The 14,579-nt window shown below is 41.7% G+C and overlaps 1 protein-coding gene across 4 annotated transcripts in view; it reads left to right on the top strand.

Annotated features, from left to right (window-relative positions):
* phldb2b (pleckstrin homology-like domain, family B, member 2b) overlaps positions 1-14,579 on the top strand; it is an 85,705-nt gene that overhangs the window by 52,531 nt on the left and 18,595 nt on the right. For 2 of the 4 annotated variants that reach the window (XM_017716249.2, XM_017716277.2), the window contains 7 exons: positions 573-710; positions 5,187-5,315; positions 8,661-8,816; positions 9,094-9,204; positions 10,442-10,531; positions 11,248-11,409; positions 12,964-13,101. In XM_017716249.2, coding sequence (XP_017571738.2) covers positions 573-710; positions 5,187-5,315; positions 8,661-8,816; positions 9,094-9,204; positions 10,442-10,531; positions 11,248-11,409; positions 12,964-13,101 — 924 coding nt within the window. The remainder of the gene's footprint in view (positions 1-572; positions 711-5,186; positions 5,316-8,660; positions 8,817-9,093; positions 9,205-10,441; positions 10,532-11,247; positions 11,410-12,963; positions 13,102-14,579) is intronic. The other 2 variants (XM_017716258.2, XM_017716266.2) reach the window with 2 other exon arrangements.

The following is a 14,579-nucleotide window of genomic DNA, read 5'->3' as shown; positions in this document are numbered from 1 at the left end:
AGTAGTTTCTTAAAAATAGCGAGGGACGCCCCTGCTCTGACAACCGAAGGTAGCTTGTTCCACCATTGGGGAATCGTTCATTGGAGGATCGCAGTGGCCGGGCGGTGACAGATGTCTCTTGGAGACAGATGGCTGTGGCATCACTGGGGATTTCATTTACGATCTGCCGACAACAGTCCCAACATATAGATGGTTGCACCGCTTGTGAGCTGCCTAACCCAGTCATTTGGCAGTGATTGGAAAACAGTATTGAAATTGTTTCCATAGACCGCTGAACTCGATCAACACTGTGGTCCTCATCAGGCCTTTGTATGGAACTACAGGTTTCTCTGTGGGGGGAAAAAAGTAGTGGCTCCAGAGGGTCCAGTGGTATTTGGGGGGGAAATGTATGTCCAGCGAATCATTTCGGTTTAGAACACTTTTGACTAGCAGTTCCTCGTACAAGCATGACTACACAATAACGACGTGAGAGGTTCAAATAGACTTAATAATAAGTTACATATATATAAAATCTCTGTTCTAGCACATTTGGTGCAGTGTTAATTTTGGGATAACTGTGTGTGTGTGTGTAGATGGAGGTGGAGCGTGCTCTTTTGGAAGGAGAGCAGGACTCTGAGATGGCTCAGCTGCAGCAGGAGAAGGATGCTCTGGAGAAACTCAAAGAAAAGATGGCTGACATGGAGAAGAAGGTGCAGACAGAGAAATCTCAGGTATTCAACTGAACACACATGCACACTGTGGAAAAAAAAATGGTACCCAGTGAAAATATTCTAAATCTAGATATGTCTAATATTTCTCGTTTTGAGATTGTTGCAAAAAATGTGCATGTATTTTTTCAAATATCTTGAAAGCATTCAATATTGAGTTGAAACAGTTTGAGCAACAAAAATGGCAGCCAATTCGATCCATTTCAGCTTCTACGAGGGACATTAGACAAGCCAGATACAGCAAAACGGACTGCTGTCTATTTTTGAAATGATGAAAAATTCAAAAACAACATTTAATGCCTTGAATGACCAGTCAGCCTCTGTTGTCGAGGACGTTGGATTTTGTGGCGCATGCTTTAGTGAACATGCATACTGTAATAATTTTACTACATTTATATCATTTAGACTGTTTATTTTGGTTTATTTTTTAAGCTGTGTTTAGTTTCAGTTTTCAGCTTAGTGTATCCTGAATTTGTAATGGATATTAATTTAGGTTGATCAGTATTATTCAACTTACTTTTAGATATTTTTGCTTGTTTTAAGTAATTACGTCAAGTGGAAGTGACTTCTATTGGCCGAGAATTTGGCTTGTTTCAAGAAATAAATTATTAAAATATATATCTTACAGCATTTTTATAACAATCTCAGCATGAGAAATTAGATGCATCAACTTGATTTGAGATTGGATTTCAGTTGCCAAGATGACAAATTTATTTGCAGTGTGCACAGACTACTTTCATACATACATGCATATGCTCATACATGCATACATACACACACACACGCTGTATGGCAGCCAGTCAGTCTTACTCAGAGGTGGAAAGCTCCCCCTATCCGTTTCACTCCTAGCCTCGTATATCTATACTGAGGTGGAGTGTGTGTATTTGTGTGTGTTCTGTTTCCAGACACTCAGCCGGTGATTTGACAGCACCTGTGGCCCCGCTCATCTGTAGGCTCGAGTTCAGGTCAACTTCCGGCATCGTCCAGTTACTCTGGCAGCTGTTTGGACACTCAAGGTCCATCTGCCATGCTAGACAGAGAGAGAGAGAGGTTAGAGTGTGAATGTTGCTCGGAATGTCTTTCGATGGTGCCGGACTCTAGGATAGCACTGCAAGTTGGCGTCTGTACCTATTGAAGTTGAAGGGCCTACATAGTGGAACTAAATTTGCTTATAAACTGTATGTTTTATGCACTATAAACAAGTTTAGTCCTTATGAACCCTTACCTGTTCGTAAGCAGCCAGTCATGTTTGTGATGTAAGCAAAATGATTGTATAGCTTACTGAGAGGACATTCGGGTGCCCCCTTTCATCCTTGACTCTCTCTAATGTGTTTTTTTAATGGAATAACATAGCATGAGCAATGTATGCTGCATAAATCATGAATCATTTAATAATAAATCATGTTTAGGTTGAAAAACTCAGCTGTTTTGCTGGGCGCCCCAGAAAGATCATCAAAATTCTTCAGTAGCTGACCAGTCAGTATCACATTCCTCCCCTGTCTCTTGTCTCTCGGCCTACATGGAGGAAGAGTTACGTCTGGGTTTCAAACACCCACATTTTTCAATACTCCACACAAATTTGAATGTATCAAAGAGTTTGCTGTTTATGAATATACACAGTTGAGCCAAAACATTATCACCACTCTGAGATAAAGCAAATAATGTTGATTGTCTCCTAACAACGGCACTTTTAAAGGTCTGAAACAGCAAGGCTTGTGTGGTGCTTCCAGTCAGCAGTGGTGAGTACCTACTGGCAGTGGCATGAGCCTAGAAAAACGACAAACTGGAGACAGAGTAATAGGCGCCCAAGGCTGATCAAAGTGCGAGAGCAATAACAACTATCCCATCTGTCCGAACTGACAGAAGGGAAACTGTGGTACATCCCCAGATCTCCATCCAATCCAGCATCTGTGGGATGTGCTGGAACAAGAACTCTGATCCTTCACGGCTCCACCTCACAGATACCGCAGGGCACCTTGAGAGGTCTCGTAGAGACCAAGAGTATGTTGGTCATATTGTTTTGGCTCATCGTTGTATGTTCGTTCAAAATGTTTGTTGTCTTTCAATTTTCTCAAATCACTTTCAGGTGTTTACCTGCTTGTCAATCAAAAGCGGTAACCAGCCCCCTAAAAAGATTGTCCTGCTTCTTTTTCAGAATGAGAAATACTGAATACTGGTTAAAAAGGCGTCTGAAAATCACCTGAAGGGTTCAAATATCCAAAGGAGCAGCTGAAGTTCATTTTTTTCAACATCCCTGAGGATTTAAATCCAAACAGAACAAAGTGTTTGCCAGAAATCTTAGAAGTTGTTTCCTCTAGAAGCAGTCAGAACAAAGAAAGTTATCAAGTAATATGAAAATTACCCCCTAAATTCAGGACTACAACAGCTTTCAAACAAAATCAGGTGGCATCTAATTAAACGTGAAGCAATACAGTGTAAAAGAAGGCATATTGTTGAAACAAGTGAAAAAGTCCTGATTTAATATCATACCTGTTGAAAATGTAATCGTAGTAACCTGACTGATGGCTCTTTTGTTCTTGTTTTGTGCCATGAATTACAACCCCAATTCCAATGAAGTTGGGACGTTGTGTAAAACATAAAAACAGAATACGATGATTTGCAAATCCTTGAACCTAGATTCAATTGAATACACTACAAAGACAAGATATTTAATGTTCAAATGGATAAACTTTATTGTTTTTTGCAAATATTTACTCATTTTGAATTTGATGCCTGCAACACATTCCAAAGAAGTTGGGACAGGGGCGTGTTTACCACTGTGTTACATCACCTTTCCTTTTAACAACACTCAGTAAGCGTTTGGGAACTGAGGAGACTAATTATTGAAGCTTTGTAGGTGGAATTCTTTTCCATTCTTGCTTGATGTACAACTTCAGTTGCTCAACAGTCCGGGGTCTCCGTTGTCGTATTTTGCGCTTCATAATGCGCCACACATTTGCAATGGGAGACAGGTCTGGACTGCAGGCAGGCCAGTCTAGTACCCGCACTCTTTTACTACGAAGCCACGCTGTTGTAACACGTGCAGAATGTGGCTTGCCGTTGTTTTGCTGAAATAAGCAGGACGTCCCTGAAAAAGACGTTGCTTGGATGGCAGCATATGTTGCTCCAAAACCTGTATGTACCTTTCAGCATTAATGGTGCCTTCACAGATGTGCAAGTTACCCCTGCCATGGGCACTAACACACCCCCACACCATCAGAGATGCTGGCTTTTGAACTTTGCGCTGATAACAATCCAGACAGTCCTTTTCCTCTTTGGCCCGGAGGACACGACGTCCATGATTTCCAAAAACAATTTGAAGTGTGGACTCGTCAGACCACAGGACACTTTTCCACTTTGCGTCAGTCCATCTCAGATGAGCTCGGGCCCAGAGAAGCCGGCGGCGTTTCTGGGTGGTGTTGATATATGGCTTTCGCTTTGCATGGCAGAGTTTTAACTTGCACTTGTAGATGGAGCGACGAACTGTGTTCACTGACACTGGTTTTCTGAAGTGTTCCTGAGCCCATGTGGGAATATCCGTTACAGAATGATGTCGGTTATTAATGCAGTGCCGCCTGAGGGATCGAAGGTCACGGGCATTCAATGTTGGTTTTCTGCCTTGCCGCTTACTTGCAGAGATTTCTCCAGATTCTCTGAATCTTTTGATGATATTATGGACTGTAGATGATGAAATGCACGTTGAGAAACGTTGTTCTTGTGGTGAACCTCGCCCCATCCTTGCTTGTGAGCGACTGAGCCTTTCAGGGATGCTCCCTTTATACCCAATCATGACACTCACCTGTTTCCAATTAACCTGTTCACCAGTGGAATGTTCCAAACAGGTGTTTTTTAGCATTCCTCAGCTTTCCCAGTCTTTTGTTGCTCCTGTCCAGGCATCAAATTCAAAATGAGTGAATATTTGCAAAAAACAAAGTTTATCCGTTTGAACATTAAATATCTTGTCTTTGTAGTGTATTCAATTGAATATAGGTTGAAAAGGATTTGCAAATCATCATATTCTGTTTTTATTTATGTTTTACACAACGTCCCAACTTCATTGGAATTGGGGTTGTACATGGTGCACCTCGATTTGCTTGTGAAGGAGCCATCTGGTCATTAACATATGCGTGCAATAGAATAGAAACTGGTCGTGTGTAATGAATTACATTGTTTTTGGTTCATAAAATGGCACAAACATTGTGATAGGACTTGAGGGAGAGTAAAGATATGACCACTTTAACTTTAAAGTTTAGATTTGTCACAAATAGATCAAAAGCTTTTCTCCTGTTTCAAAGCCACACTAATCCATAGTGCGTTTTTCCCTTGCCATAATACTACACGTAATCACAACTCATCCATCACCCTCCTCCATGTTCCATGTGTTCTGCTGATCCCAGTGTAATAACTAACCCAGCCTGCCTGACCTGCGCCTGCACTAACGCCTCTGCCCTCTCTCTCTGCCCTGTTTGTGCGATGAAGGATAAAGCCCAGCTCGATGCTGAGCGGGTAAAGGTAGAGCAGCTGGCCGCCCTGCTGGCCGATCAGCGTGCTCAGCTGGACACGTGCCCCGAGGCCCTGAAAGAGCAGCTCCTCCTCCAGCTCTCCAGGGTCAGTACTTCTGTGAAGTCTTCATCTTCCTCCTCATCTTCCTCCTCCTCTGTGTGTGTTTGCTTGCTCACTCACTCCAAATATCAGAGCTGCACGATATGTAATATTTGTTGATCATTATCATAATCTTGGCCATTATCATTACACTGCAGAAGGCTAAAAAAATGCTAATAAGCATTTAACAAATTCCCAGAATGTCTGTGATCCTGACCAATCACAGACATTCCTGATAGCTGTTGGGATAAATCGAGACATTCAGCAAAAATAGTTACATTTGGTCATAATTAGTGTTGGGTAGATTACTGGTAAAGTTTCAAAACATACCATTCACTCATCAGTCCGTACAGGTCTTATATCGAAACTAAGCTGCAGAAAAAGCCCCTTTGAATTTATTTGTTTTTGTGATGTTATGAAAATCAGTTCACTTACATATCAACCCCATCAGCCTACAGCAGTTTAGCTCCGCCCATAAAGATTTTAAGTGTTTCAGTCTGTACTGCTTTATGAATGATGCACGATACAGGGCAGCCAGTCCGAATAGAGGTCATTCACATAAATCAGTCTTAAAGGCACAGTAATAAAACCAGCCTGTTCTTTTCTAAGGAATAAAGAGAGGTTCAAAAATGGTCATGTAAAAATTAATTATTGATTGATTTTATTACATAAAGGCAGACAATTGTCACAACTGGACCTCAGAGAATATGTCACAATAGTAAAAAAATGACAAAAATGTAAATATTTCGTGTTGATATGAAATATTCATGTAAGTATTTTATATAAGCATCCAAGATTCAGTTTCCATCACCAATAATGTGTTACAGGTACTCCGTATAAGTCAGTGTCTCTTGTCTAGACTGTAATGTTAGTTATCTGAGATGCAATGTTGCACATCATAGTCAAATAAAACCCTCGCCTGCCATGTCAGCTCACCAAATAGGGCAACAGAAAAGCGGAATATCTTTTATTAACTTCAGTTCACAGCTGAATACGCCGCAGATACTGTGTTATCTGTATACCTTCTACTGTATAGAAAGTTATCAAGTAGTACCAGAATTAACCCCCTAAATTCTGTACTACAACCGCTTTCAATCAAAATCAGATACTGTCTAATTAAACTTGAAGTAATACTGTGTAAGGGAAGGCATATTGTTGAAACTATTGAAAGTCCTAATTTAATATCTTAACTGTGGATCATAATAACCTGATTTATGACTCTTCGTACTTGTTTTGTGCCATTTTGTAAATGACTTAATATAGGATAAAATGTCTAAGTGAGGGGGAAATTTCAAATTTTAAGGATAAAAATAGTAACCTTGGAAAAAGTAACTGATCTAAATATCTCCATATAACATTTTCAGGTGTCCGACTTTTTATTTTATTATAATATTTACTAATTAGTTAGATTTGTCAACAGATTATTTGATCTACACTCTTAGCAAAAAGGTTTCTAGAAAATGCCAAAAAAGGATTCGGTGGCTTGTAACAATAGTGGAAGTCTTTTTGATGCTATATAGAACCCTTTTCAAGAAGTTTCTGTATAGAACCATCTACAGCACATTCTCCACCAATCTGAAGAACACTTCTTCAAGCGTTCTTTAAGTGTTGATGGTTCCATGTGGAACCACTTTCTTGACTAAAGAACCCTAAAAGAACCATCTTTTTTAAAGAGTGTATGTTACATGTAGTCCATTACCACCAGACAAATGGTCAAAATAATGCAGACCAATGTTTGTGTCCCCTCAGAGTCTTCTAGAACATCACGATTGCAATATCTATTAATTGTGATATATTTTGGTATTATCGTGCAGCTCTGCTCTCAGTGCTGTTGCTATCAAGCCATGCCTGCATGCTCCATACACACTGTAGTAAGCTGATGACCATTGTGTAATGGCGTCTGAGACCACCCACTGTCTGTACGCAGAGTTATCGCGCAGCGGGTGAAAGGCAGGCGCGGGAGGACTGTGTGTGGTTAATGGGGGCAGGAGTCAGTGACAAAACTGTTGAGAATGCAGGGAACGATGGCCGTGACTCTGGCCGCACTGGGCGGCGGCTGTTTTTAATGTCGTCTGGATGGTCTGGTTGGTTATGTGTGTGATGACTTGATTTATGTAAAGGTCAGGGTGTCAGTGGTGAGAGTTGCTTCGTCTTGAGTGGCGGCCAGCGGGAGAGCAGATGCTTGTGTTTGGGGTTGCCTCCAGGCGGAGTGAAACTTTGCTTACTTGCAGGGACAGGAATGAGTGGACTGAGCTCTGGGCAGCTGCAGGTGGTGGGACTGGGGAGACAGCCAGATGTCTCACAGTCGTGTGCAAGTATGAGCATGTGGGTGTTTTTGGAGTGTGTCGCATATACTCGTCATGCAATGTGGTTAATACATTAATTGGTGCAAATAAACCCAAATTGACCCTAAAGAACTGGCAAATGAAACATAATTTACTTTGACATAACTAGATAACCTGCGCATTTCTGTACAGTGTCCTGTGTGGGCCTGTCATAATTGTTACATTGTCACCTGAAAGCAATTAAAATGACCCGATTGTAATTATTTATGCTAATCCCAGATGTTTTCCATGGGCGTTGGCTTTCACGGTCATAGGTTTGTCAGGTTGAGGCCAATTTTTCTGTAAATAAAGGAAGCAAATTTATTGAAACGTCATGGGTCTTAGAAAACCAAGAACGTGCAAACGTGTGCATCACCTTTAGAGGGCAGCAGTGTGTATTGTTGGTTTATTTGAGCTTGAGCTGTTTTGGTTGCCAAATGGGAGCTAGTAAGTATTGACAGCTTGGAAGCAAGATAGCTAATCAGCCTATTTGGCTGTTTTAATTTAATTTTAATTTAATAGCATACATTGAGCAAAAATCTATGGAAATTGTTTCGGGTGGTTAATCATCAGCTGGAATCTCATGATCATGAAGGGTCTAGTCCTGAAGGCCTGGAGGTCGAACCTTAAGCACAGCAAGAAATCGGCTGCAAAGTCATTCTAGTTAGTTATAATTATATAATAGTAGCCTAAGTTAGCCATGGTAGTAATAGTAGCCTTAACTGATACCTGCTAGTACGTAGCCCTAGAGCTCACAAATTAGGCCCATAAACATGCTAAATTAAGTGATTATGTCTGAAAATGTCTGGCAGATATTGTTGGCAGACTACAAACATTCTGCATGTGATATTATATCAAACCAATAGATAGAGGTGTTGAAAACAGTACCAGATAATGAGAGAGAGCCTTGTTCGCCAGATGAGGACCAGGTTCAGATGTCCACATTTAACCAGTGAAGTTCAGTTTCTCAGAGCTGGACTTGGTCTGGTTTACCCAGCCATTAAAATGATATGTGTTTGTGTTACAGGACTCTGAAGTGTTAGAAGTGGAGACCAAACGCTTTGAGGATCTGGAGTTCCAGCAGCTGGAGAAGGAGAGCCGTCAGGACGAAGAGAAAGAGACCCAGACCCAGCAGATCCTCAGAGAGATCGCAGAGTACCAGCGTAGCACCGTCACCCGGAAGGTAGCGCAAACAGGTGTTGGGTTGGCATGCATGTATATTGTCACTGTTGCAAGAAAATCCTATATGCCCAAGCACTGACTTAACAGGACAAAGAAAAATGACCTCATCATCTGTTAATGTGTCTTCAAAAATGTACTGCTGATCCAGTCATCATGAAACATTTACACAATGTACAGGGCACATGATGTTTTAAGGTGACGTCCAATAAATGGACAAGAAGTGTGTTTAATATGTGTAATATGTGTTTCTATTGACTGCTTACAACTTCCGCTTTCAGGAAAAACTTCTAGCCCTGAAGAAGCAGTCAGCACAGATAATCCAGCAGGCCCAGAAGGAGAAGGAGAGCTTTTTGAAGGAGAAGAATAACCTGCAGATGATGCTCCAGCGGGTGAGTTTCTTCACCAAAGCAGCCCTGAACTCGGATCAGATTCCTCTTTATCAATGCTGGTCACAAAATAGTAATTCAGTATCAGCACTCTTATGTCTAATGTGTTTTTTGAGTGAAAACACTGATGTCATCCCTGAATAAGGAACAGGAATGGCATAGACCCCATTAACCCGTTTTTCACATGCAGTTTTACCCTCAGCAGTTTTCTAAGATGGGGTTGTGTGTGAACTCAAGCCAAGAGCTCAATGCCGATGAAGATTTACCGGGCCGAGCGCTAGTAAAATTGTTCTGGGTACAAAATTGTGAACAAGAAAAACAGAATATCAATATATGTATAATGATTGTTTCACACACATACTACCTCTGCGTGACTTCTACAGCTTACAAACACTGGCCATTCACACAGCGATTCAGCCTGCAAGCACTACAGACAGCTTTTTCCCAAAGAGTCAAGTACTGGAATCAGCTATTTAAATAAATTCAAATATAAATTGTAAAAAAAAAGCATGATGCAATATGTTCACTCAAGTAGACCTACCAGAAAATGTATATGCAGCACAAAATATTTAGCTAGTATTTTGTTTGTTAACAGTCTCTATTTGAAGTTTTTATTCTTTTTGAAGATGCATGGTCACTTTCTTTTCTGCAGTAATCAGCTGCGAGTAGGGATGGGTGGATACGTTTTCATGATGCACAGTATGCATCAATTTCTGAGATTCAATAGTTGAAGCAGACAAAATAGAACCTGTTGAGCCTCAAAAATACTACAGCTACAATGATTTTTCGTCAACCTTAGTCCAGTTAAACAGGCCTAATTATGATCACTTTGGAATGAAGCAGTAAGCTGGTTAGTGGTTTTTTTTTTTTTTTTTAAGTACTTAAGATTCCCACAATATGCTTAGAAAATATAGCATATTTATCACGATATTGTCAGATTGCCTACCGCTAACTGCAGGTGTGAATATGCCAAAGAATTCAGCAGCTGCCCATTGGCTTGTATTATAAGTGAGTTTGGGATAAGTTTTCAGTTCTTTTCAGTTTAGGGAAAAGTGTAGAAATGATTATCCACAGTAGTTGACGGACCTTGCAGATGCAGCAGATAGGGATTATGTTCAAAATGATGCCGTATTCCTTTAATCAGGCAATAATCTGGATTTCCTAAGTGAAAGGGGCGATTGTTTTTACCTTGTTTTCTTCCGTTGCTGACTGAAATGTCTCAAACATGTCTTTCTCATAGGAGAAGGAGAGTCTGGCTAGCTTGGAGAAGAAGTATGCTGAGCTCACAGGTGGGCGGGGCTTCCCTGTCAACCCCCTCAGTATGAAAGAGGTAGGTCTGAAAGATTAACTGATATTCTGGCAGTGTTTATAGTCCTTCACTGAGGATAAGGACTATAATACTTTCCCTCTTGCACTGGACTACACTTGCAGTGTTAGTCGGGATTCTGTGCTTCACGTCCTCCGTGCACTTTTAAACAGTGTGAAAGTTGCACGAGAAGGACTAGTTGGACCCTTGTCTTCTCACCTATCACACGCCCTCATGTTGCTCACCCTAATACTGGAATGTGCCTGGTTGATGACCATGGAAACTGTGGTATGGAAATGGGGTCTCTTTCCCTGTGTTCCAGGATAGCTCCTCATTGGCTGACGTGTGTCAGCCTCAAAGCAACTTAAGCAACGCCCACAAACGCCTTTCTCTACATCCTGCTGACCTCCTGACTTTTTCCTCTCTCTTGTCCTCTCTGTCCATCAAGAGCATTGAGGTATCGCGATAGTAGTGTGCTTGCACTGCATGGGCTTGCATGATGCCAAGTTCAGTTGTGTAACCTGTGATGCGCTGCTTTTATCAGCCCCGCCAGAAACCCCCCACCCTAAGCTGCATCTTCGCATCTTTAACGTTCTTTGGATGCTTAACATATGGTGATGTTTGTTTTCAGTTATTAATGCTTGCCATCTGTTGTGATGATTTAACCTACTCTAATGTGTCTTTCCTTTCAACCCTCTTAACCCCACCCCCTCCTGTTTTTCAAATGGTCTGTTCCACAGGGCTATGTCACAGTCAGTGAGATCAATGAACTATATTCTCAGCTGGGGGTAGACCCCACCCCAGCCCCCCTCCCTGCCTCAGCACAGCCCTCCCCTGAAGCCCCCACCTCTGGGCCTGAACCCCTCCCCGAGGACAGAAGCCCACCACCCGGACAGGACGAGGTGTGTGAATGGGTGTATGCTCGTTGATGTGGAGCCTCCACATGTGGCTGTCAACAGCATCATTATGTCATTTGGGTCATAATGTCATTTGAGTGTCGGTGGCAAGATTGCAGTGTTTATGTTCAGTAATTAAAGTGATGGTTTGGCCAAAAGACAAATTCACACAGTTTTCCCCTTAGCCTGCGTGTAGCCATTCATTTAAGACTTGTTTAGAGGCCAAAGGTTTACCTCTTTAATTTTGCACTGGAGACTAAAGCAGCAACAGTGTTTCCCACAGATCTGAAACTCTCCTGCAGGGAACTCAATGGGGGTTATTTGATAGTATGGACAGCCAGATTGATCATAGCATTTGTTTTACTTAATTGGATGTTTGCAGAAGGCGAAAAACAAATGATTGTTGAACCTTCCAGAGTTTAGGTTTTCCCTTGAGGAAAAGTGTTGTTTTGCGTCAGTGACATTATGTGCCATTGTTTATTCATAAAAATATAAAATAATATCTGTGAAAATGTGTTGAAATTGCAATTGGATCGTATTAAAAAAGGAAAAAATAAACATTTTGATGTCAGTGAACCGTGTGGGCGGAACACTGAGCTAACAAGTAATGGAAGCCTGTACCTTAAAAATTGGCAACACATCTAAAGCCTACATGAAAAAAATTTTTTTGAAAACTGTATTTTTAGGGCAAAACACAGCTTTTTGAAAACAGTGACATCACACCATTAATTGTGCATAGCTGTTTTCATTTGTTGAGCATGCAGAACTCTGTCTCTGTGTGATCAGCAGTTTGGGGTGATTTGAGATATAGAATTAGTCTAAGCCTGTCGAGGTTTTAACACGATGCCTTCACTTTGTTAGGAAATCTCTGCTTTGGCTTTGTGGCACATTCTATATTTTGCATAGTACGCTTACAGTGTCCTGCTTGAAGTGTTTGACATCAAATGTTATGAGGTATTACAGCCCCTACTGGGCTGGAATGCTTGAGTGGATGGACAGAATGTCAGCAGTGCTGTTGGTGCATGTGTACCAAATATAAATCATCTTACGTTTCTCTGAAACTGGATCATAAATACTCTCAAGTAGACTTGAATGGTTTCTAGGCACTGTATGACTGTGATCTGGGAAACGGACAAATCTATAAAATTGGACAACATGGAAATTTGATTTTGGGGCAAACCACTGATCTTTGATGGGTGTTCAGTCATAGGGGTTAAGACTTTCATCTTTCTCTTCTTTCTTCTTCCTGTTCTTCTTTTCTTGTTCTTTACAAAGCTCTGTGTCTCTTCCTGCTCGCTGCTCTGTCCTCCGTGTTCCTCCTCTCTCTCTGCATGCTCTCGCCCTGCTCCTAAACCCCCCTCTGTGCACTGGCCGGAGGATATGGTCACCTACCTCAATCCCTCTCCTCTCCCTGACTCCACTCCTCCACCTCTCCCTGCCAAAAAGCACCCACGCCACAGGCAGGTAAAACACGTGTGCTTTCTGTGTGTGTGTTCCTGCGTACAGGTGAGTGTGACTTCATGTGATATTGTTTCCTCTGCACGTGTGTTTTCTCCTAAGCATTTCCGAAGTATGGAGGAAAGGAGGAGGCTGGGTAAGGACGGACATTTGTGCGACACGCTTCCTCGGAAAAAGACGCAGCCGGCCGTGAACCCTCAGTTCAGCTGTGCCACACTGGGCCGCAACATGCCTTCAAAAGTGAGAAACACACACAGATATTTTGTTCGAACATGGGGTCATACATATGCTCCATATGTGTTAAATGCCTGTATGTAATAATATGCCTCATATATTATGTGTATGTGGGTGCCTATTTGTAATGTATCTCATATGTAGTATATATACAGAACTGTGGAAAGGTGGAGATTTCATTTATTTAATTTCCAGTCAAAACAGCCAATAGATGTCATTTTCCTGTTTTTTCAGAAGATATGTCTAATGACATTAGATCCAAAATAATCTGCTTTGCATAAGGAGAGGGGAAGTCAAAAAAAAAAAAAACCAGAAGTTTCCAACTATCCATCTATCCATCCATTTTCTAAGCTGCTTCTCCCTCAGGGTCGCGGGGGAGTTTCCAACTATTAGAGTTCAAAAAAATGTTTAAAAGATATAGAGAAAATTGGGCTTTTAACAACTGCATCATTAAAGAAATGAGCAGATAAGCAGCACTCAAAGCTTTCATCTTTGAGAGAGAGGAGAAAATCAAGCTCCACTGTTGCTTCAGATCTGAAAAAATCCACAGCCTGAAGAAAACTCAACACACTGGGTCTGCAAGGATGTGTAGCTGTCAAGAAGCTCCTACTGAGAAAAAAGAAAAAAAAGCCAAAAAAAGACCATTTGCAAATCAAACAAAGAAGCTGCTGATATTCTCAGAACAATGGACTGACCACCCCAGAGTCGCATAAGTCTTGGTTTTGTTTTCCAGCTGTTGTTGGCCACAGCCACACCATACATAAGAAAAGGTTTTATCTGTAACATCTAGTTCTCTGACTTGGCTCATGTCTCACATCTCTCTACTCTCTCTGCAAGCTCTCACATACTCCCACACTTTCCCTGGTGGTACCTGACCCCGCCTTCTACGATAAGTCCTTAGCAAAATGAACCAAGTGATATAAAGGATGGAGAAAACACAGCCTAAAACTAATGCATTTGTTGATCGTGTGTCTGTGTCTGTGTGTGTGTGTGTGTGTGTGTGTGTGTGTGTGTGTGTGTGTGTGTGTGTGTGTGTGTGTATACACTATATTTACAAATCCAAATAATTGAATTCTGGTGTTCCAATCACTTCCATGGCCACAGGTATATAAGACCAAGCACCTAGGCCTGCAGACTGCTTCTACAAATATTAGTGAAAGAATGGGTACGTGGGTACAACAGCAACTCATCCACGAAGTGGTAGGCGACGTAAAATGACAGAGGATGCTGACAGAAAATGTCAGCGGATGCTGAGGCGCATAGTGCGCAGAGGTCGCCAACTTTCTGCAGAGTCAATCACTACAGACCTCCAAACTTCATGTGGCCTTCAGATCAGCTCAAGAACAGCGTAGAGAGCTTCATAGAATGGGTTTCCATGGCCGAGCAGCTGCATCCAAGCCTTACGTCACCAGGCACAATGCAGTGTGTCGTGTGTAAAGCACCGCCGCTGGACTCTAGAGCAGTGGAGACATGTTCTCTGGAGT

This window comes from Pygocentrus nattereri, chromosome 24 (assembly GCF_015220715.1).
Source record: "Pygocentrus nattereri isolate fPygNat1 chromosome 24, fPygNat1.pri, whole genome shotgun sequence".
Lineage (NCBI taxonomy): Eukaryota > Metazoa > Chordata > Actinopteri > Characiformes > Serrasalmidae > Pygocentrus > Pygocentrus nattereri.
This window is presented reverse-complemented; position numbering and strand designations above follow the sequence as displayed.